Below are 23,266 nucleotides of genomic sequence, written 5' to 3' on the forward strand. Positions count from 1 at the left end.
GGCCTGTAATGGCCTGGTGACCTGTGCAGGGTGTTCGCTGCCTCTCCCCCAGTGTCATCTACAGTAGCCTCCAGTGCCTCATAACCCTCCACAGGACAAAGAGTGTATAGCTGACGGTTGAATGGACCATCGGCAGTGTCAAGTGAGGATGCCTCTCCAAAGCCTGGGTCTAAATAGGTACTGGCTCAAAATTGGTCAGTAATTACCTTGGTAAGAGATTAGAAGAAAATATGGTTTTATTGTAATTTATGGTCATCTTAGCATTCTCTCTTCTCTTAAACTTTACTGCCTGTCTAACAATTCCAATGAAGTGTGCAAGTAGCCTCTGCAGTATTGTGGTGTTGTATGTACATATGTGTAGCAGGGTATTTAGATATCCCAAAAGTATAATTTCAATTTTGTCAACACCAGCCTCGTTCAACTGACACAGGGATCTGACAAATTAATAACCCTCAAATGCATGGGATATTCTTCAAGAACCATTTCATATCTTGGGTGGCTATATACAGGGGGTCCTCGACTTATGTCAGAGCTGTGTTCCTACAGATCAGTGAAAGTCAATTTACGGCACAAGTTGGAACTCCGGCAAAAATGTAAACAAAGCCATTATGTGCATTGCGTTATGGTGAAAATGTAAGCAAAGCTATTATGTGCATCACGACATGGATCAGTTCTTCGAAGAAAGTCATGAATACCAATGACCTTCATGCATGTATGAGTCATTTTACAAGAAGATAACAGAATATGTTGCACTGTTTATACCACTTGAGCATTTTATTCTATCTAATTGGACTTCCATGGAGATGGCTTTCCTTTTCTTCACTGCCATCAGAAGAGTCTGACTTAGGCTTGGGAGCCATAATGAAGGATAAAAAGTTAGCGAATGTAGCACAATCCAAGGTGGCGTACAACCAGGGAATGTAAACAAAGCTATCTTATAGTGCAGCATGACGATGTACTCGTCTACACTGAGGACACACCTGTGACCAATTCTGACGTAACTATGAAACGCTGTTGGTCAAAAACATTGTAAACCAAGCACCCCGTCTATAAGGGAGAATATGCCACAGATTAAAATCTTGTCGTGCTGTATAGACTGGTATTATGCATTTCTAGCAACAGCAAAACTTTTTCATGTAGGAAATTTTTACACTCAATTGCCAATGCCAAAAAATGGGTTTTTCCAAATGTGTTCATATTAATATTTAGTAATAGTGTAGAAGTGTAGAAAAAATGGAACACAGAGAGCTTCAGTGTTTAATCACGTTGGATGGCTGCATGTACCCATGGTGGCCACTCACACAAAAAAACACATTAAAATGTATGTGTGAGTGTTTATGTCTTCTTACTGGGACAGGTCAGCATGCGGCAGGTTCGTACGAGAGGTGGGGAGGTTAAACCTACGCATAGCTCCCTGGCCAGTGTCACCTGTTGGCCCATGCCCCTCAACTGGCGACAGAGTGGCTCTCTACGCTGGATCCCCAAACCACAGGACACAGAACACTACAGAGCAAAATAAAACAAGATAGAATCAAGGTGTTTTTGAAAAACATAAACATCAGAGCTATAATATTAGATGATTCTGCAAAATCCTGCATTGGGTTGTGTTTGTTGGTTTTATCATTCAGTGCCAATGTTTTTGCACATGCTCAGTATGGTTAAAGTGAGTGAAGCAATTTAGTTCCTGTTTTATAGAGTTTATGTAAAAATTTCGTTAAGTTTATGACAGGAATTTCATGTAACAATGGCACTGGATATATATTGTACACCACAAAATTGTCCAACATTTATGTAAATAAAAAAAAAGATGCCAGGCTGAAATTCAGCCTATATAGATAAAATATATAGTCGATTGTGTAGTATATAATATACATCAACAGATATGCTTATTTATATTTATGACAATCAAAAAGTCATGGAAGAAACTGGTTGTAGAAGCTGACTTAAAACTTGATCAGGTCTTAGTTCAAATGATATATGACTTTGTGAAAATAATGCAATATTGAAAACAATGGTCTTCATGCAACCTCCACTCTTTGTCTATCAGCTCTTTCATTTCTCTACTCACTAATGCTCACCTTGCCCCATTCTCCTCCTGCAATGTAAGGGAGACAGTCAATATTGTTGCAGTCTCTGTTAGTGTCAGGTTTGACTCCCGAGCAGATCCTGTCTTCCAGCCTCCTATAGGCCCCTGTGGAGAGGAGCTGCTTGCAATAGACCTTCCGCACCTGGACACCACCACCACAGGACTGGGAGCACTGGAGGGAGGAAACAAAAGAAAAAGTCTGAGCTAGGAAGGGAAGGATGTAATCATTTTCCATATATTGGCAAGTACCTGCTGCCAAGGTTCGGTCTCCCAGGCCGGAGGACAGTCCACTTGGTTACAGGGTTGCAGGATGGCAGGTTTGAAATCCCTGCACTCTCCTTCTGAAACAGTCAGAATATCCTGCTGGTCAATGGACAACAGACGCATGCAAAAAACACTCCTGGTCTGTATGCCGACGCCACAGGATGCAGAGCAGCCAGTCCACGCTGTTAGCTCCCATCTGCAGAGAGAGATGGAGCAGCTCAGACACAAAATTAGGATACATATTAGGATGAATACTTTTTCTAGGAGATTGTGGAAATGTACTAAATGAAACCTTTGTGACACATTCTGACCATATTATATCATTATCAAATAAATTACAATATTCAGGTATTTCTAATAAAGATATGATATTTCATCACATGTATCCCAACATTTCTCTAAAGCTCTGTTTAATCTCTTTGTTTTGTCTTGTCTCTTCCCACAGTGTTTGGAAAAGATAAAAGGAGGTGAACAGAGGATAGAGGAATTAAGGTGACATTTTTCTAAAAATTCAGCGTTCACAGCTTCTCATGTAATGGTCTGGAATGTTTACCGTTTCATAACTATGTTTTGGGAGTATAGTTGTCTTTTTTTTTAATTAAAGTTTTTTTTGACTTTATTTGATAGTTTTTAGTAGAGAGGCAGACAAGAAAGTAGGGAGAAGACCTGCAGCAAAGGACCGTGAGCTGGAATTGAACTCAGGTCATTGTGTTGGGGACTATAGCCCCTGCTCACGGGTCAGTCAACCAGTTGAGCTATCTGGAAACCCAGGAGTATAATTTTATGAACCCTACTGGCTCTGCAGGATCTTGCATCAAGAGATTCTTGGGACTCTGGAGGCACCAATTGTTTACAAGCCTCTTGCAAGAAAATGGACTATTCCATTCATTTTACCTTCAGACAGAATATCCTTCCCACCCATATTGCCAGAGAATTTGTGACCTGCCCAATAATGTGGAAAAAGTAGGTCTGACTGACAGATGCATTACTTTCCTGTCTTCAGTCGAGTCGTTTTTTGTTTGTACGGCGTTCTGTTTTCACTTGCTTTGGTGCTGCAGGAAGGGCCTTACTTCTGCCTGTGAGTGCAGTTCTTTGTCATAATAGTTTGCTCAATATAAACCAATTGTTCAGGCTTGCGATCACTGTATGACCTTGTTCCCACCTGACATTACTAATTGTCTTGGGTGAGTTGATTACGAATTGACAGTCCTAAGTACACGTGAGGATTCACCAAGCTGCACTGAGGATGAACTGAGGTGGTCTGGGCTGCATATGGTCAGACTGATTTCTCAGTGTGGATCTGCTACATATCCTCTACATAAGTGGAGGGAGAGAGGGTGAATGGTAGAGGGAAGAAGAGGGAATAAAGACATTTATACATTTCCCTGTTCTCACTGTTAGTTTTCCAAACTGTCATGCAGCAGACTACACCCTCCATATTGTGCATAAGAGAGTGTATTCGTATGCATGCATGCATGCCTGTGTGTGTGTGTGTGTGTGTGTGTGTGTGTGTGTGTGTGTGTGTGTGTGTGTGTGTGTGTGCGTGTGTGTGTGTGTGTGTGTAAGGCCCTGCACTCAGTGGCTGCTTCATGTAAATGTTCATTTGAGGAGGAGAGTGATAAATCACTGTGTGAATCAGACATGCCTTCAGTTTGTAAAGACTACTAGGTGAGCAAATGCCTACCTGGTATATAGAAATGTAGTGGCTTACAGAGGCACACCCACAGACAAACACACATGCAGGCATGCACTAATAGTTAAGATGTATATAGTCAACACATAAAACCAAACTTTAAAATAAAAAAAAAAAAAGAATTACACAAAGGAACTCATTTAAACAGTGTCCTGGAGACTTTACAGTGATGTCACTAGATTCAATATCAACATATCTGTAAATAGGTTAAAATTCAAGCCTATGCTCATGGACCTAAAGCCAAATATAATGTTTGCTGACTGTACCTTCATAATGCAGGCATTGTTTATAGTGGGTGCACTGGAAAATAGAGCTTCAATCTGCAAGTGCAACCAGAGAGCTACAGCAGTTCAATAGGAGGTCTAAACAACTGATCACAAAGTTAATGCCAGCATTCTCTGTATGTGTCATAATAAACAGCACTTTATAGAGCTAAAAATAGTGACAAGGACAACAATAAAAGATTGTATGTATTTCACTTTTATGTAATGTTTTAAGTTGTTATTAAGCTGTTCTGATGCTTTATAGATCTTATGTCAAAGTAAATAAAATGGCCTCTTATTCAACATACTGTATGTTTTGTCTCTGTTTCGTCTTTGGAAATGGGACAGCTTTATTGACTTTTGTAGTAAATGTCATGGTGAAACTTGTTTGATCCCTCGCAGCAAAGGAAAAGGAAAGACTGAAAAAGATGATGACAAGGTTGTGTCTGTAAAGGTTTGCACCTGCCCTGAGAAACAGTACAGAGAGCTGTTGCAGCTTCTAGCCAGAGCTGTTCCTGACTGTAATGTGCTTGTCCAGGCTCTGTCATCTTTCTATGTTGCTCTAGGGACTTGGTGGTCATTTACCTTGCAGGGCACGGCTCAGGATTACAGATGCGGATCATTACTGATGGCCTGCTGGATAAATCACACAAAGTATCCTCCACTTCCTCACCTTGCTTCCTGATAACACACCTCACAACTGCTGTCTGCTTCCCTGGACAGAGGACAAAGAAAAGACAACAGTTGAACATCAAAGGCATGAGCAATTCAGCACCGAACATCCAATTAAGAAACCTCACCAGCAGCACATGTGGCTGAGCAGGCAGTGAAGCCCCTGTAGTCCCAGCTATACACTTCCTCAGTCTGGATGAACGAAGCGCCACGGGTTTGGAGGCCTGATGAGATGTCTGTAACTCCGGTGCATGACCCTTGGTAGCAAGGCCTTTCCACCTGGGGCCTGTCTTCGACACACTCTCCCTCTGGGAGGTCCACCTCTGTCTTGGTGAAAGAAAGCAGAACCCGACATTTCACCTCCCGAGTTTGCTTGCCAGGTCCACAGGTAGTGCTGCAGGGTGACCAGGGCCCAGGCACAAATCTAAACAAAGTGGCACAGCAACAGTCTCTGATAAATCATTGTATGATGAGCATCTGGCTGCAGAACAATAAACTCCACAACTTGTACCACTCTGCCTGTACGGTTTGCTCATGTATTTGTTACAGTGCAACAAAAAAACATCGAGACAATGATAACAACAAAGAGAAAGCACAACACGGCATATCTCTGACATTTCACAATGTCAATGATGACACTGCTCAGCACGGTCTCTTTTGAATATGACCACAATTTCAGGAAGGAATGAAGGAAGTACGCTTGAAGAGTGTATTCTGTCTTATATATGTATATTGTTATATGTTTTGCAACATGTAGTTGAACTACCACAGCTTCATTTAGACCCTAACATGCTCATTAAATTAATGTTGTTTACCTAAGATTTGATTTGCTGCATGTAACGCACACTTTTTGGTGCCTGCTGTTGGTATGTGTGCAAAATGTCTGAAATGTGTGTGCAGAAAGCGTTTAAAGTGCATGTTTGCAATGGCTTTGACAAGCATGTGTGTCTCTGCCAAGTGGTTGAGGTGTGTGTGAGCTCTGAAAGATGATGGATCCCAGGGAGGCTATCAGACCTGACCAGGCCCTGAGCAGCCAGCAGGCGATAATCACATGCTAATCATCAGCAGCAGTAGAAGAGGAAACAAAGTTGGACAGATTCACACAGTCCTCATTAAGCTCGGTGTGTGAGTGCGTTTGGAGGGTTATCAAACTGAAAAGGGTACATTCAACATCAAAAGGTCAGTATATACTGGAAATAAGTGTTTTTTTTTTCAGGAATGCACCCCATAATCTGATGCAATTTCACATGTTGGTCTCTTGTCCTGGTCACTTTTACATAATTCCTACAGTGGGAATCATTCTGGGCCAGACCTAGTAACATTTTCATATCACTTTCAGAACACATATCTAAACCGAATGCCGTCAGATGAGGGTGAAAAATACTGAGACAGAGTTAAAGTGTATATTGCTCTGGATTTAACATCAGTGTAATGAATTTTTTGTCCCAATCTTTATCTCTAAATGCCAAATAATGGTCTTGCACAGCTGGTTTTGAGAATGGAGTGTGAAAAGCCAGTGTGGTTATTCTGAAATATTTTAAATTCTTTATCTTTACTATTTAATAAAACATATTTGGCTTTGTTTGCACCTTTGTTGCTTACTACACAATTCCATACGCATTATTTCTTAGCAATATTGTCCTGAGTTTTGAGTTTTTGGTCCATTTCTAAATACTGAAGTGATCCCAGAAATATCCACCTGAACATAGAGAATCTGTTTCCAAAACCGATTCCTCTGCACTATCCACTACACTCCACTAATTTGTTTTTGTCTTTATTGTGCATTTTACAAAGTCAGCTTACAAATGAAAACTATTAATGAAAAGATTTTAAAAGCATATTCCCTTAAATGTGTGCTTTTAAAAAACTTTTGAGGATTTTTTTTTTCACAAAAGAGATCTCAGGTAATGTGACTTAAAAAGCAGATGTATGTAATCCAGTGTCTACTTTAAGGTGGGTGTGTGTTCGTGTTGTATGTTCTGTAGGATCAACAAGCCAAAATCAACTTTAAGTCAGAGAAAGAGCAAGTTTCATCCATTTTCAATCACAGACTGGGGACAGGGTCCCCTGTGATCAGAGGCGCTAAGGTACCCGCAGATGTTCAACATTAAAAGATATCTTCCAGATCTGTCAGGATAGTGTGAAGTTTGTGTTATCAGGAGGTGGCCATGAGAAAGCAGACCTTCAGAGGATTCATAACACACACCTCCAGACATCCAAGACGCATATTGGGCCTAGTTTAGACAGGTGATGAGTTCAGACCTGCAGTCACTATCAGGACTACAAAGGACCAACTGGCTGCCAGGAACACTGACTGACTTCTGACTCTGTGGGAAGTAGGGGTCACAATCTGATGACAGCATCGAAAGGATTTCACTTCACTGACAATGCCACACGGGCCACAGACTCAACTTAACACAACGGAAGACATTTATTCCCCTATTTTGATTTCGATAACCTCATTATGATCACCTCCCACTCTCCTCATATCTTTTATCATACTTGTTTATTTCAAATTCAAATTACAAGTTTAGCATGGCTAATGCCATGTGCGTGTGTTTAGTTTTGTTTTGATCATCTGTCCACCGGGAGCATATAAATGATGAGTCACAATATTGGGCTGTTAAGAAATCAGAAAACTACTAAAATAATCTGACAGTGTAATTCTGAGTGAGACATCTGGACATCAGGCCTCCCTGATGGAGTTTGCACCAGACCCAAAAAGTCCCTTTTAAAAGACCATACCTGAAAGCACCACTTTGAGTCCTCCTTACCAATTCGGAGGCTCCACTCCGTCAACCGCTGTTCCGACACACAACAACAGGCCGACCGGACCCTCCATCAGCAGAAGCACTGCTGCAGCATCACAACTCGCATGCAAGTAACTTTTGGCCACTGAAACTTCGTGCAACTTTTTAAATTCTCCTTTATTCCTAAAAGCAAATTCTTCCAAACTGCTAATTAGCCTACCATGAAAGGTGTTGGCTATTCATCCCTTCCTCTTGGAGCACCATATTTCACAGTAATATTGAAACCCTATGTTGAAATATTGAGTTCTCTTCCCTACTTTTTTCTTTACTCGTATTCACCTCATTGTGTTGCTGACTGTTTTAATGTATGTACTTGTGTCATAGTTAGCAGTTGTTATTGTGTTGTTGGTTTAATAAATGTATATAAATATAAGTTCAGTGCCTCCACTGTTTTGTTGTTCACATTTTAGTCCATAACTTGTATAGATTCCAGCTACCAAGCTTTTATAAATAACTTTCAGCCTAAATAATTTCCTCAACAATACCTGAAGCTCTTCTTGACAGTGAAGCAAGAGGTGTTTCATATGCTGCATTATTCTATTAATCTGATCTAAACTTTGCTGGTCAAATATCAGTTGGATTACATAATAATTCTGCATAAGCATTCAAACCCCATTTGAGCAGAAACATTTCCCCTACAGTACTCACGTGGGGTTCTCTGTAGCAGTGTAGTGATACTCCAGTTCATGGGCTTGTTTTAACCAGGGCACCTTTGCCTCCACTGGCAGAGATTCTGACAGACAGATACAAAATTAGTTACACAGTTAGTCATGCCATCTGACCTCCTTTTGGACATAAACAGTTAAAGCATTTTCTATCAACTTTCTTTACCTGGAAAACTCACCCCAGTTATCTGAAAAATGATTACTGTAAGGGGTGCCGTCCAAATAGTGTTTCTTTTCTGCGAATACATCTACATTATCTATATCAATATTCTATTTATTTAGATGGTGCAGGACTTACCATCCTGTTGTCCAGAAAATGGAGCAGAAGCTTCAAACATGTTAGGAAGGGGTGCATTTTAATCGCAAGCATGCTGATGGCATTATGTGGTTTTTCAGACCCCAATCCACTCCAAGTCATTTAATATTTAATTTCTGCCTATACCAAGTCCAATCCAACACCATTTTCTTAAATGTAATAATATGCACTTCAAGGTCCGACTCTCTCATCAATAAAGATCTTGGTAGAAAATTACTGCATCTCTGGACAGAAATAAATGCTGTGACATTGCAGAAGCTTATCAAAACGATGCCACAGCGAATGAATGCCGTACTCAAAGCTAAAGGCAGTCCAACAAAATATTAGAGTATGCTACTTTTTTTTTTAGCCAGGCAGTGTATGTATGCATATTCTTTGAGTTCCGCCATTTTTTGATAAACTATACTCTGACAGTCATCCATTTCACAATTATTCCACTAGAAATACCTATAAACTAATTTCTGTTAAACATCTCTGGTATATATCCTTGGTAGATAGATGACCATTGTAAACTAATGCTTAATTGCTTTAGCTTCATTCAATTACTTTGTGTATTTGCATATATGGATATTTGCTAGCGTGTACAGTCTTATCTTGTTTTTCTCCTCTTCAAATAAGTTAGGATGTGCTGCATTAGAGAGTGCCCTCTTTGAGGTGTTTTACACTTTTCTTTCACACTTTCTGTTTTGTATTTAAATATGAAAATGCAATGTTTTGTTTATGTGTAAATACGATACGTGTCACTTTGTGTGTGTGTGTGTGTGTGTGTGTGTGTGTGTGTGTGTGTGTGTGCGTGCGTGTGTGTCTTACTGTCAGTTATTACTGTCCTACCTCTGGGTTTTTGGCAGGCGATAGGAACCAGGCAGTCTTCCTTAATGTGAGGTTTGAGTGATGTGTCACAGCCTCCAATGTGCTGCCCACGATGATCAATGCACAGAACCACTCGGTAACGCAGGCCATGACCACATGTCACTGTGCACTGTGATGGGATGACAACACACATATTGCAGTGCATTCCAAATGTACACAGACCCCTTCACTTTTTTCACATTTAGTATGTCTTATGCCAGAATTGTTCAGTTTACTTTTCCCCTTAATCCACACTCAACGCCCTCGAATGACGAAGCAAAATGAGAAATTTTGACATTTTTCAAATATACTAAAAAGAAAAAACTGAAATACCACAATGATATTGACAAAAGTATTCAGACCTTCTACTAGTTAAAGAAAATTTAGCAGCAATTGCTGTCATCTCGGCTGTGATGCAACAACCTTTACACAAATAGATTTGGAGATTTTCTACTACTATTTTTCCTGCATATCCTCTCTGGTTCAGTCAGGTTGGATTGGAATTCAGGTGTCGAATTGTATGTCAACGTGACCAATAATCTATTAACTCTTTTTTAACAGAGGACAGAAAAAAAGTAAAAGCCAATTAAAATTGCTCAAAAATTAGTGACGTTCAGATGAGATTCCTTAAGTGTAGATGGCTGCTGTACGTAGACACTGACCTGAGACCACTCCATCGCCACCCACTGGGGGCAGACGAAGGAGTTGCAGACTTGCCGAGTGACGGGTCGAGGAGAGTGGGTGCACTTCCACTCCTCCACCTGGGAAAACAGTCCGAGGGTGTCTTCTTCCACACACAGCACACTGCGATCCTGCCAGCCACCACCTTCACCACAGGACACTGAGCACTGGGTCCAGGGGCCTTGCTCCCAGCTGCATAGACACACACACACACACGCACACACGCACGCACACACACACACACACACATACACACACACACACACACGCAAGCACAAATAAAAAGTTAGATTTACATTTAGATTTCGGTTTTAAAACCGAAGAAAAGGTGGAGAGGACGGAGGCAGCGGGACATGAAGCAAACATGGTCTGTGATTTGGCTGCACACTAACAGCAGCACTGATTGTGACAAACATCTCAAGGAGGCAATTAAGGTACTTAGAACCCAAGTGCTGTAAGTCATTTCAAAATCACACTCCTACTCCAAGCTAAAACTCAATCAAATCTGAAAACAGATGTTATACAGATTATCTAGACCCAGTGGAACTAACACATACAGAGATATCATTCTCAAACATCCACCATGAACAAACATCCACTGTTCCACTCAGACATCTGAAAAAAAAGCTTCTTATATAATCCAGAAGTTCATTATATGATTTGCAAATAGGAGCAGCTAATTAAGCCTGACTTTAAATGGTATCAATTTGCAAAGCAGAAGGAAGACGAGGTATAAAAAAGGACTGGCACTTGTCTCTGTCCATTCATATAGAGACGGTTGACCTGTGCAGAACATGTGTGGGCAGGTGGGGATGGAACGGTCACAGTGTTGCAACCCTGGCTTAAAATGTATCAGGGCCATGTCTGTGAAGAACTACTTTCATCACAGAAAATGATGAGTTTCTCTGACACTTGTCCACAGCTAATGTCTAATCCACTTTACACATTTGCAACCTTTAGAATAAGCTATCAAACATAACAAACACCCATGTAAAAAAAAAAAAAAGAAGGTAATAACATTCACTTGGGAAATTTACAACAATAAAGGCTTTTTCTTACAGTAGGAATCTGTGATATTGTGATGAAATCAGATAATAGTAATTGATAACAATAACGGCACATCAGCCTTGACAGACCATATTCTACTGTGGTTTCTCCTGCTTGGTAAAAAGAAAACTGATGCATCTGTCTAAACATAAGGCAAACAACACTGAAATGGCAACCAGACTTTCAATGCTGGAGCATTTTGCTCTTTCCTTTTGCAGTTTTATCAGAAACTGCAACCATTTTGTTTGTATATATTTCGAATAATTCTTTGTACTTGACTGAAGCTAGGTTGCCAGCAGCCAGGTTCATTATGCATCTTTGATTAATGTTAATCCAGTCCAGTCCAGTCCAGTCCAGTCCAGTCCACTCCAATCCAGTCCGATCTAATCCAGTCTAGTCCAATACAATCCAGTCCAGTCCAACCCAATGTTACTTGAATCCATTAAAAAAGTGTAACAGTTTCTACTGCAAAGAGGTCATAGGAAGGTGGTTGGTGTAGATGATGAAGCTGTGCACAGTTTAGGATTTTTTTATCGTGGACTAGAGTTCCAACATTTTTTGTGGAAATTCATTTTAAAAAATATGATTGGTTATTAAATGTTTTAAAAAGTCAGGAATTGCATTATCAGTTAATTGTATATACCTCATATTAAAATAACAATTTTTGATTTATTAAAACTATTACTTGCCACTGCTACTGCCACTTGAATTGTTTCAGCTCTATCATGCATGGCGTCTTCAACTACCTTTTTAGCAAAAGTGACCCCAAGTCAGCAGGGAGCAATTCCTCTTCTATGCCTCCTCTGCATTTATGTGATTTCTGCCTTTATTATTTTGCTACCCTGGAAAACTGTATAATCCAAAATGGCAGACAGTGGTGGAATTGTGCCTTTCACCAGTGAGATATCTTTTAAAACCTGTTATTCTAAAGAAAAGTACAGTTCCAAGACTGTTTTTTGACTCACTGTAGTGTAGGTGTGCTGTAATCAACATGTTCCACTATTCTCAAACCCTAAGCCAGAAATTCCCACGTCAACAGAGCTTAAATAGATTAAATTTTCAGTTTGATTTATGGCTAAAAACAAGGCAAAATAGATTTTGTTTCTGGTTTTTGACAGTATTTTCCAATTCATGAAGGAATAACAGCTGATTTTCCAAATCCACTCAGTTAACCCTTTGATGCACAAAATGGGCCAAAAGTGACCTAAATCCAATGGAAAATGGGTAAAGTCCAACTGAGGCCAAAAGGCCAAGTCCATTTTCCTCTGACTGGGTACTTTTACAGCACAGTATAGTAATTTGTAGATGACTGCGATTGTAGACTCTGTTTTAAGTTGTTATTTAGCTTCCCCTACTGCCCTTCCTTTCTTTAGGGATTAAAACCTTTTGATTGCAGAGGTTGTCTTCCATTCTCTACTCTTGTGTGTAACAAGGTTGTTCACAGCTATATCCAGGCTGCAATATTAATTAATGTTTGATAACGTGCTTCACTAAAGATCATCTGGGTTCTACAACCTCAAAAACAGAACATTGAATCATAAGTGCAACAGCATTCCAAACAAATGAGGCTTCAGGGTGACATCATTAATTAGAAAACAATAGCCCCAATGAATTAATGCAACTTAATTGAACATAATAACAATAACAAGCTGCTGTGATACCAGTGACAGTTTTATTGAAAGAAAGCCACTTCCTCATTTGGTAAGCTCCAAAAAAAAAAAAAAAAAAAAAAAAAAAAAACAATTTCGAGTGCAATACCATACTTTACAGTGTTTACAGTGATATCAAAATCACACAAAATTTTTCAAATAGCAAAATAATTTATCACATGCTATACATAGCAATGATAATAATTCCTTCAAAATTGTGAAGGTTTCTTTAACACAACACTGTTTATATGATATTTTAGAGTACATATTATTGCTATATTGAAGAGCAGAGTTCACTATACATCTTCAGAAATATGACTTCCTTCATAACAAAGTTAGTCTTTTTAATTCAAGACGTCAACATATTTGTTTTGAGACGTTTGAATAAATCGGACTTGGTGAACTTTGCCTCTTTGTTTTTTAGAGGAGGCTGTTGTTTCAACATAGAAACACTTGGTGTCGCTCTTCTGTCTGGTCATTGGAGTGCATCCTTTATAGTCACTCTAGCAACATACAAAGTACACTAAACTATTCAGAAAACTTACCAGAACAGGTGGTAGAGAGTAAAATGCTGTACACACAAACTCTAATTGGCACTCAGAGATCTAAACTGCTGCCATGTAGCTGGAATGAACAGAGCCTCCACTAGGCTACTACTAAGGGCCAATGTGGCCGATCGTAGTGTTAAAGTCTACATGACATGACCGGGAAAACTATGATGAACATTGACTAAACGCTCATTCCAGTTTTCTCGTTTCATGTCGTTCTTGTTCAGTATAATTGGTCAAGCAAGAAACTCGAGCATCACCGTCCCAGTGAAAGGAAACAGAGACCATATCACTGTCAGAATAAAATACAGCACAGGTCAATCATTATTAAAGCACACTGAGGACTTTGTCCGGATGCTTTCAATGACAATACAAAAGGGGTTACTTATTTTCCTGTCCTTTATTGTGGATCTGAACAGAAGGCATTAAACGACCGTGGTGTAACGTGATTGTAATTGTAATAAATATCCGCACTTGACTGAGTTATTTGAGATATCAATTTAAACATAGTAGCATTGTTAGACAAAAAACAATTGACATGTCTTATACATATCAGTAAACTCTCTCAGGATTCACACACATGCTACAAAACATGTTCTGGTATTCAGAGGTGTGTCATGGTGTCTCACAGTCACATGACTAAAGGAAATATTAATGACACTAATACAAAAGTGAGAGAGAGATGTCTTTTCAGTTCCTCTATACATCCTGTATATATGGAGAAACTGAAAATAAAAATCCTTGTATTCTATTCTACTCTTTTCTGTTCTAAATGATTGCTTGTTATCTTTCTCTCTCTGTGACAGAGCATGAGACCACCGACCACATTTAAAGGGACCACTGCACTGAGCTTACACAGCAGAAAACCCTGACACCTATGAAACACAAGCTAACAATAAGCTAACTGCTTTTTGGAGGAAATAAATGCTCATATGGAAAGTTTTCTGTCCCCGACCAATAGACAAAGTCAGCCTGAAGAAGAGAGAGGCACACCTTGATTGATGGATAATTCTCTACTTTTGGAGGCAGCTGCTGTGGAATAATACAGTAACTGGCTTTGTTTTTTTGAAGATACAGTGAAATGAAAAGAAAATCTTCACCATTTGCTCCTTCTTCAGGTGGGTGGTAGTTTGGCTGTTAAGAATTTTTTTTCTGGCTGACGGGAGTGTAAGTCTGACTTTTGTGGAAGGAATATTTATAATATGTATACTTTACAAAACATCAGAATGAAAACTATAATGCTAATTGCTTTGGAGCACTTTCATTCCACATTTTAATTTCGATCAATTCTGCTAAACATCTAGTTTGGAGGATTTACAGAATCCCTCTGTGAGAGGGAAGTTTCCTGTGTTGAGACAACTCTCCATAACTCTTATTTTCAATCTCTTTGGTGTTTCTTTAAATTTGCTAACTTTAGAAGGCATCAAGGTGTATTCCAGTCAGTCACTCACCGAGGCAGAGGCTGAAAGTGATCATATGGCATCACCTCTTTGAATCCATCACTGGAGGAGACAAAATATTATAAAACATTATGAGTTTATAAGACAGTGATAGGTTGTTGACTCATAGGCTTCTTAAGACATACTGCACATAATCAAAGTAAGCCCACTTTGTCTGCTAAAAAACAATTATTTACAGCAAGTTTGGATGCTACTGTATGATAGTTCAAATGGACCTGGAGGCCAGTTTAAAGAACAGTGCAACATTTATGGATCAAAGTCAGGATATGGATAGCCTAGCTTCACAGAGAGGACAGAAGGAGGAGGGAGTAGCAGAATTGCCTTGATATGAAGTGGAAAAAATGCCAACACCTTTAAACATTACCGATAAACACACTGTGTGTCTTGCTTGCTTAATCCATAGCAAGTAAGCAAATCTGTTTGTTTTAAATGAGAGAAAATACATGAATTATATATGTTGCTAAATTATTGCTTTTGGTAACAACATTTTAATAACATTGGTGTTGTTTGTTTAACATCACAAAAAGAAAATACAATTTAGATTGTCCTCACCTCTCTGGGCAGGGATCCATGTTACACTCTTTGAGTTTTGGAGTGGGTTTGGTGTTTTCAGGAAAGCTGTTGCAGTAGTGTTCAGGCAGGATCTGGTTGGACCGGATGTCTGTGCATTCTGCAGAGTTCAGTTGATAGCCTGGAAGAGAAAACCGAGCACACACGGTGGTGTAACTATACAATACTGATATCTACATGTGACGCAAAAAATGTAACTCTAATCAAAGTACTCCCTACCCTATAGTTAATCAGAGAATAGTCTTGTAGCTCTGTGGTTCTGGGGATAAAAATGTTACTATTAACTCACTACGGTCACCTCACCTCCTCCACAAGTGACTGAACAAGGGAAGAAGTCAGTCTCTCTCCACTGGTACCTAATAGGCTGGTAGAATAGAAACTGGACCAGTGTGTCCTTGGAGCCTCCATACTTCATCTGAAAGTATGTTGTAAAACAGAATAGTGGATAACAGCATTACATTAGGAAGTGTAGGGTAGAAAATTACTCTCAGAAAAGATTACTTTCAGAGAAAACTTTCAGTCTTTTTCAATCTTTCTTTCAAGTCAACAAGTGGAAGAGTCACTGTGTAAAGGAGCAACCTTACTACAGTGCTGTGAAAAAGTGTTTTTATTCTCCAGGAGGATTTTCTGACAGAGCTCCATGCATTATGACAAGTCATCTATGTCCTATGGAAGCATCACACTACCACCACCATGTTTCACTGTTGGTATGATGTTCTCCTTGTGGAATACAGCATTAGTTTATAACAGAACCATGCCGTCCAGAAAGTTCCACCTCTGACTCATCAGTCCACAGGATGTTATCCCAAAAGTCTTGGGGCTCATCTACATATTTTTTTGCAAATCCCAGACAAGCCCTTATGTTTCTTTTGGTCAGTAGTGGTTTGATCCTTGCAATTCTCCCATGATGCCATTTTCTCCCAGTTTCTTCTTTATTGTGGAATCATGTAGATGGATCTGAACTGAGGCCAGTGAGGTCTGCAGTTCTTTTGATGTTTGTCTGGATTCTTTTGTGACTTCCTGGATATCTGTCATACCCTCCACCTCTGCTGCTGAGCTGCAGCTCTCCCTCCTTTTCCCTTTCCCTGGTGGGTGTGAGTGTAGTGTATGAGTGCTTCCTCCACTCCAGATTGGAGTTCAATCAGCTGATTGGGAACACCTACGACATGGAATGGCTCAACTGTTTCTCATCCTCCTCCTGCCATAAAGGAAGCGCTTTTTCCACCACTTGACGCCGGACCGTAATACTACCTTGTGTTAGTAACCCAGGCCAGTACAGTTTTACTTTGACTATTGCTTACTGACGTTCTAACCCGTATCTCTCTGTGCAGTTCGCCTTGCCATTCCACATCGGTTCACCTGCCTCAACCCGGTTTCCTTCTCCTCCGCCGCCAGGATTCTACACACACCATGGGCCACTGCAGTCACACCACACCAACCTCTACCGCGTTACTCTGATTTACTTCCTTTTGATCAAGCTCAGTTAAGGTTTACTTTTGGTACAGTTTTTAGTTTATTCCTTTCAGCCGAATTTGTGTTTTTAGCAGTCTCTTTGGGTTTTTGAAGTAGAGTCACTATTTATTTAGCTGTTAGCAGTTCTAGCTTAGTTCTGGAGTTTTGCTTATTCCGTCTATGTACTCTGGCTCTCTCCATTTACTCGCCTACCAGCTTTAGTTCGGCTGTAGTTATTCAGCTGGTTTCTGTTCTCTGGTTATTGTTTAGTCCTAACCGTTTTGCTTTCCCAGCTTGGTTTTACCATGTATTGGTTAGCTTCTAGATTTGACGTGATTTACTTATATATTCCACCAGCTGTGTATTTGTGTTCTGTATTGTGGTTTAGTGCCCATCTGGGGCCTTGTTGTCAGCCACCTCTTTACTGTGTGTTACATTGTATATTCTGGAAATAAACTGTTGAAACACTCTCTGTGATATCATGTTCTCTTTGTCTGCACTTGGGTCTCTGCACAAACCGTGACAATACTGATACGCTATTGGAGAAATATCTGTAGACCCGCCACTCCTGGGAAGGTTCACTACTGTTCCATGGCTCTCCATTTGTGGATAATGTCTCTCACTGTGGTTCTCTGTAGTCCCAGAGTCTTCGCAATTACTTTGCAGCCCTTTTTAAACTGATAAATGTCAGCGACTTTTTCACATCTGTTCTTGAATCTTTTTAGAACATGGCATCATGTGCTACTTTGCAATGCCAGACAGGTTCTATTTAATGATGTTTAGATTCAACAAGCCTGGCTTATATGTGAGTGTGGCCGGTGAGACTGAACACAAATGCCAAATGAATTTGGTCATTTGCTAGATTGGTAGCTAAGGGAGCAATTACTTTTTCACACAGGTGGTACTGGACAGCATTTTTCCTTCAAAAAATAAAATCATAATTCAAAAACTGCATTTTGTCTTTTCTTGGATTATCTTTGTCTGACATTAAAATTTGGTTGATCTGAAACATTTAAGTGTGACAAATATGAAAAAACAGAAGATATCTGCAGGGGAGCAAATAACTGTATCTGAATTAACACTCATTTGACAGCTGACAAATTTAATGCATGATTTCCACATATCCTTCCCAAACACCAGGACTAAACACACTGTGAACATACTGTATGTTACCATGAACACTAAAGATTAGACTGGCAAATACTTTTTCACAGCACTGTAAGTTGAACAGTTTCCATCAGCCCTTCTCATTTGATGCTGGAATTGGTATGTAAACCATTCATCACAAACCTTGAAGCTGTGGATGATATCTGGCCTGAAGACTGAACAACTGAAAGTGTTCTCTATATATAGGCCTTTCAAACAGATGGTAATGAGTAATATTTGTCATTAGAACCTAACAGTATTAAACTACTGCACAGTACTGACAGCATGCTGAAATATGGCTGTGCAACAAAAATTGTGATCAAAGGTAAAAAGCACAGGAAACAACAGAGAGGAAGTGTAGACTGAATTAGCTGTTGACGGAGTCAAAATAATAACAATAACAATAATATGCAAAATTGTGCCTTTCAGTGTGCATGGCATAACCACTCTGTTGTCCACACCATACCAGCAATTTGCACAAACTGAGTTTGATTTGTATCCAGAAGGAAAGTCTTAATGGAATGATTTTTTGTATCCACTTGAGATTTGAAATCACCCCTAAAGAAGTGAGAAGCTGTTGAAGATAGACTGAGTGGATATTGTCAGTGCTCTAGTTCCAACAGAACCTGGATGAATACTTTTTATCTGTACGGCAGATGAAACTGCAGGCAATCAAAGGCTTGTATATTTTACTTATCTTGAATTTCCCCAAGGGGATGAATTATCTATCCATCCATCCATCCATCCATCCATCCATCCATCCATCCATCCATCCATCCATCCATCCAGATGGCTGATGGCAATAACATGCAGAAAGTGTTCATGGTACATTAAAGTGCAATTAAAATCCTGCATGTTCCTAAACGTCATATTGGTTTCATGTTAAAGAACAAGTTCATTATTCAAAATTTTTCTTAAAATCGACAAATCCTATTTAAAAAAAAAAACAACCAAAACAATTCAACAATGTGACAGTCTGCCTGTTGTCTAACTTTTCATGAGTACTGTAAATTTCAGTTACTACGACAGATTCCTTGTGTGTGCAGGTTCACTTCGCAATAAAGCTTTTTCTGATTTCTGATTTCTTTCCAACTTCCCTATGTCACTTTGGTAACTCAGTCCAAGATCTATTATAATCTGCAGAGCAACAAGAGTCATAATTTTTGATTAAAAAAATATGTATGTACGTGTTCTAAGGTTAGATTGACAAGACTGACATGGAATTTATATCTGTGGTCCTCATTTAATTACATATTTAGTTTATTTTGGACTTTTCGGAGGCAGCTACATTGTATAAAGATACACTTGACCAAAAGTTACTGAAATTGAAGGCAGTACAGCAACTACTGGAGACTATTTTTAGTGCAAATTTGGTGTTTTAGTGAGTAATTTTAGCATCAGGACAATATATGCTATGATATATTATGATAGGAGCATCTCAGTGCCATGGTATGACTCACTAATGTGTTTCAATAGATACTGAAAAATAGTGGAGCTTAATGGCACAGAGGGATACTGTCAGATAAATCAGGCTTTGAATATACACACAACACTTGCAGAATGACGCTAGAATGTGATCACATTAGTGAAGAAAAAGGTTTTGATTTTTACAAGACACCTAATTACGTGGCTATCCTGTTAGGAACTGGTCTTTGTTACAAGTGCAATATAAGAGTGGTTGTAAAACAATACAAGGACTACAAATAGGAAGATTTATTTCTGTTTAGATTTAGCATGCTTCTCCAACAATAACACTAATAGTGCCACTGGCACCAACCTCAGTCTCATTTTTTAAATAATCCCTCTGTTGTTGTGCAAGAGATTGATTATTTGTGCTGTAGCTCATGCATCTATTATAAACTATATACATCTGAAGCTGAAAGTGAGCTAAGGCTTTTCGCCCATTCCTTTGCTTCACCTTGATAATATAATCAGAACTGAGTGGTCCATGTGTTCTGAGTGTCTGTCTGTCAGTCCCTCTTTGAAAGTCCAAGGAGGTGTTTCCAATCACATACGAGCCTGTAGACACCAGATTGGTCTCGTCCTTCCTCCCCTGAAGAGAGACGGCCTCAATGACTGAGGAAGAAACAAAGCAAGGACATGTAGTAATGTTTTGTTAATATAAAGTAATTTTCAGTATGAATGTCATGTTCAACTCGATATGCATGCACTACCTTCATCAAAAATTACAAATGCATTAAACATGGTCAGCAAAACCTGAGGGCCCTAGGGGTGAAAAATTTCATTTGCTTCCAAAAAATAAAAACCAAATAAATAAGCTCTGTTATCTCATATAGATATACAGAGCGTCTCTATAACAGCAACAGTAACTGCAGAAAACACTATTACTTGAGGGAGGTACCATGAAACACGGTATCACTACCTAGATAATGATTCCACAAAACCACAGCTGAAGAAAAAAATCAATAAATATGAAAAGACAAGAATATAAAAACAAAAAATAAAATGCAAAATATTACATAGAATACAAAGAAAGTGGACCCAGGAATCACCTTCGGTTCGCTCTTCATCGGAATGCTGAATTGCAGTTGTTAATTTCACATAGGTAGGAAGTCCAGGTAGGCCAAAGACAGAGTTGCGTTGTTAAATCCCCATATTTCAAATGTACAAAGGAAAATTGTTTGAACAACGTAACTGCAAATGTGTTGCTCAAAAAAACATTGTGCTTTTACATTGCTTATTTAGGTCTGTGCCATGACGGCACGAGACTCGCAACGTAGCTTTGGGCCACATTCTCCAGCTCCTCCTACGACTTTCGCTTTCCCTTTCCTAGTGTCTTTTGCATCTATCCTGGGTTCTGCAAGGTCAGATACTGTCAGATACTCATACCCTGAATTATTTTGATGGGTAGGAGTAGAAATTCTTCACCTTTTAAATGTTTGGGTTCCAGTCCATGCTCGCCCTGCAAATAAAAAATATTTTAAATGCTTGTATCCGGGCTGCACAGTGGTTTGGTGGGTAGCAGTTTGGCCTTGCAGCTAGAAGATCCCCGGTTCGTGCCCTGACCTGGGACCTTTCTGCATGGAGTTTGCATATTCTTCTTCAAAAATATCCATAGATGCCATTAAGTTGTGGTTTGAAGTTTGGTTCCACTCAGTTCAAGCTAAGACCAAACTGGAAGGTAGCGCAACGACCCAAATGGGTTCAGACAATATCGCTACGGAGCTGATCAAGAACTTCTGTTCAGAGGCTAGGAACTTGCTAGCTTTAAAATATCTGGAAGAAAGCCCACATCACAGCACTGCTGAAGCCAGGGAAAGATGCATTACTTCTCATGAGCTACACACCAATCTCTCTCCTTTCAGAAAGAACCAAATGTACTGAATACCTACTGTATTCTTTGAAATTTGAAATGATCTCAACAGTACTTCTTATTAATAAAGTTAACAATGAATGTAGCTATACATGCGAATACTTTGTATTTACAGGTCTCACATTGCACACAATTGAACACTAAGCTAACAAAAAAGACACTTGGTGCAAAATGACAGTGCAAAGGCATTACACGTAGAACAGAATAAGGTTCTCTACGCTCAATATGGACTAGTTACTCACCTATCATATCAGGGCCTTTGGCATTGAGTCTGAGAAAGCGGCTTCCAGCTGGCACCTCCAACACTGTCTTCAGAGCTGCAGGCAGTAACAAGGATGGAAAGGTAGTATATAAATGAGTAGCAAATTAAAGGAAAAATCCAGACAATTGAGTTGAGACACAAAACCTATAGAAGGAATATAGATTCTATAGAATATAGAGGCTAGATAAACATAATTGTTTGGACTTGGACAAGCTGTGACCCTTGTCTCTCAGTCCATGCTTTTGGTTTTATGGCCCAGAGCCTTACTTAACCTACAAACGTAGTGGAACACTTGGCAACTTGAAAGTCCTCCATCGCACTCATGGCTCCTGAATCCACAGCTTCATACATAAATACACAGAATAGACAAAAAAAACTCTTCTAAAAGAAATTAAAACTGGGTCACTTTCTTGACTAATGAGCAGGTTGGATGCTCTGGTTGAGCTACTTGGTGCCAAATCTCACATATGACTTATGAATAATGACTTGATGTAACAGCTGTATTTAGGTGCTGCTAAATTTCTGAATGCTTCCAGCAGCTTTGGTAGCACACAATGCTGTGTTGTCCAAAGTGGAACACATTAAACCATTTAAATGAGCTGCTTTACTGTTAATGTAGCGCTGTCTGGACTTTTGGACATGGACACAGATGTACTTCAGATTTTGCCCATTAAGCAAAGGTATCTTTTTGGGCTGACATTCACATCATAGCTGAGATGTCAACAGAAACCTTATCGACACTGTTTCTTTGAGTAATTTGTCTCATCCCTCTAATCTCACTGTCTAAAAATCCAAGAATACTTATTCAACATAATGTTATCTTTGAAAGTGGAGTCAGTGGAGTCAATATTATACTGAAAATGTCTTGCATTCATTCGAGTTGATAATGAGTTTTTTCAACACAAAAAGAAGCTTGAATTCTTTGCGGAAATCTGCTTGGATAAAGGCCCATTTAATTTCCAACATAAGCAAGGTGAAGAGTCAGATTTAATCTTGCTTCTCATTATACAGTGCATGAATTTGTTTTAGCTGTGTATGGGTGTCAGTGTTCTCAACATGAAATATGGGAATATCAATGGAATGTTAGTAGCCTGAGGTTGACTGTCACGGAGTGTGCTTGGTCTGCAGCAATGTTTAAGTGGGTGCTATCTGTTTAAGTAACAACCATATTAATGCCAACACTGAAGGTTTTCCAGCAGAATATTACATCATGACAAAATGATCACTTCAGCTGTCACTGTATAAGCCCATTATACACTACCTGCTCCTTGCTAAGCTAGTTTGGTGTAAAACTCTGACAGATGAATTTATAGACTATCTAGAGAAAGTGTGGGAGCATTAAGAGAGCCAGATATTTTTCAATGGCTTGGTGAAGTTTAAAACAACGAGAACAAAGGACAGCTCATATTGGACTAATGTTTGACTTACATTTGAGCAGATGGAAAGAAAGTAAAAGGGGAAAATGACTTTTGTTTTTTACTCGTTATTGGCTTTAGGTT

General features: G+C 39.3%; 1 protein-coding gene across 6 annotated transcripts in view; it reads right to left on the reverse strand.

Moving 5' to 3' along the window:
- The window catches only part of adamtsl3 (ADAMTS-like 3), a 139,656-nt gene that overhangs the window by 35,269 nt on the left and 81,121 nt on the right, over positions 1-23,266 (reverse strand). For all 6 annotated transcript variants that reach the window (XR_004846184.2, XR_004846185.2, XM_055012681.1 and 3 more), the window contains 13 exons: positions 21,748-21,822; positions 20,090-20,247; positions 15,877-15,988; positions 15,556-15,694; positions 14,995-15,045; positions 10,281-10,491; positions 9,601-9,748; positions 8,437-8,521; positions 5,107-5,402; positions 4,892-5,021; positions 2,336-2,546; positions 2,079-2,258; positions 1,350-1,503 (listed from right to left, as the gene is read on the reverse strand). Coding sequence is in view for 4 of the 6 variants with exons in the window: in XM_055012681.1 (XP_054868656.1) it covers positions 1,350-1,503; positions 2,079-2,258; positions 2,336-2,546; positions 4,892-5,021; positions 5,107-5,402; positions 8,437-8,521; positions 9,601-9,748; positions 10,281-10,491; positions 14,995-15,045; positions 15,556-15,694; positions 15,877-15,988; positions 20,090-20,247; positions 21,748-21,822 (1,950 nt within the window). In the remaining 2 variants the exon portion in view is untranslated. The remainder of the gene's footprint in view (positions 1-1,349; positions 1,504-2,078; positions 2,259-2,335; positions 2,547-4,891; positions 5,022-5,106; positions 5,403-8,436; positions 8,522-9,600; positions 9,749-10,280; positions 10,492-14,994; positions 15,046-15,555; positions 15,695-15,876; positions 15,989-20,089; positions 20,248-21,747; positions 21,823-23,266) is intronic.

Source organism: Amphiprion ocellaris, chromosome 1 (genome assembly GCF_022539595.1).
Source record: "Amphiprion ocellaris isolate individual 3 ecotype Okinawa chromosome 1, ASM2253959v1, whole genome shotgun sequence".
NCBI classification, from domain to species: Eukaryota; Metazoa; Chordata; class Actinopteri; family Pomacentridae; genus Amphiprion; species Amphiprion ocellaris.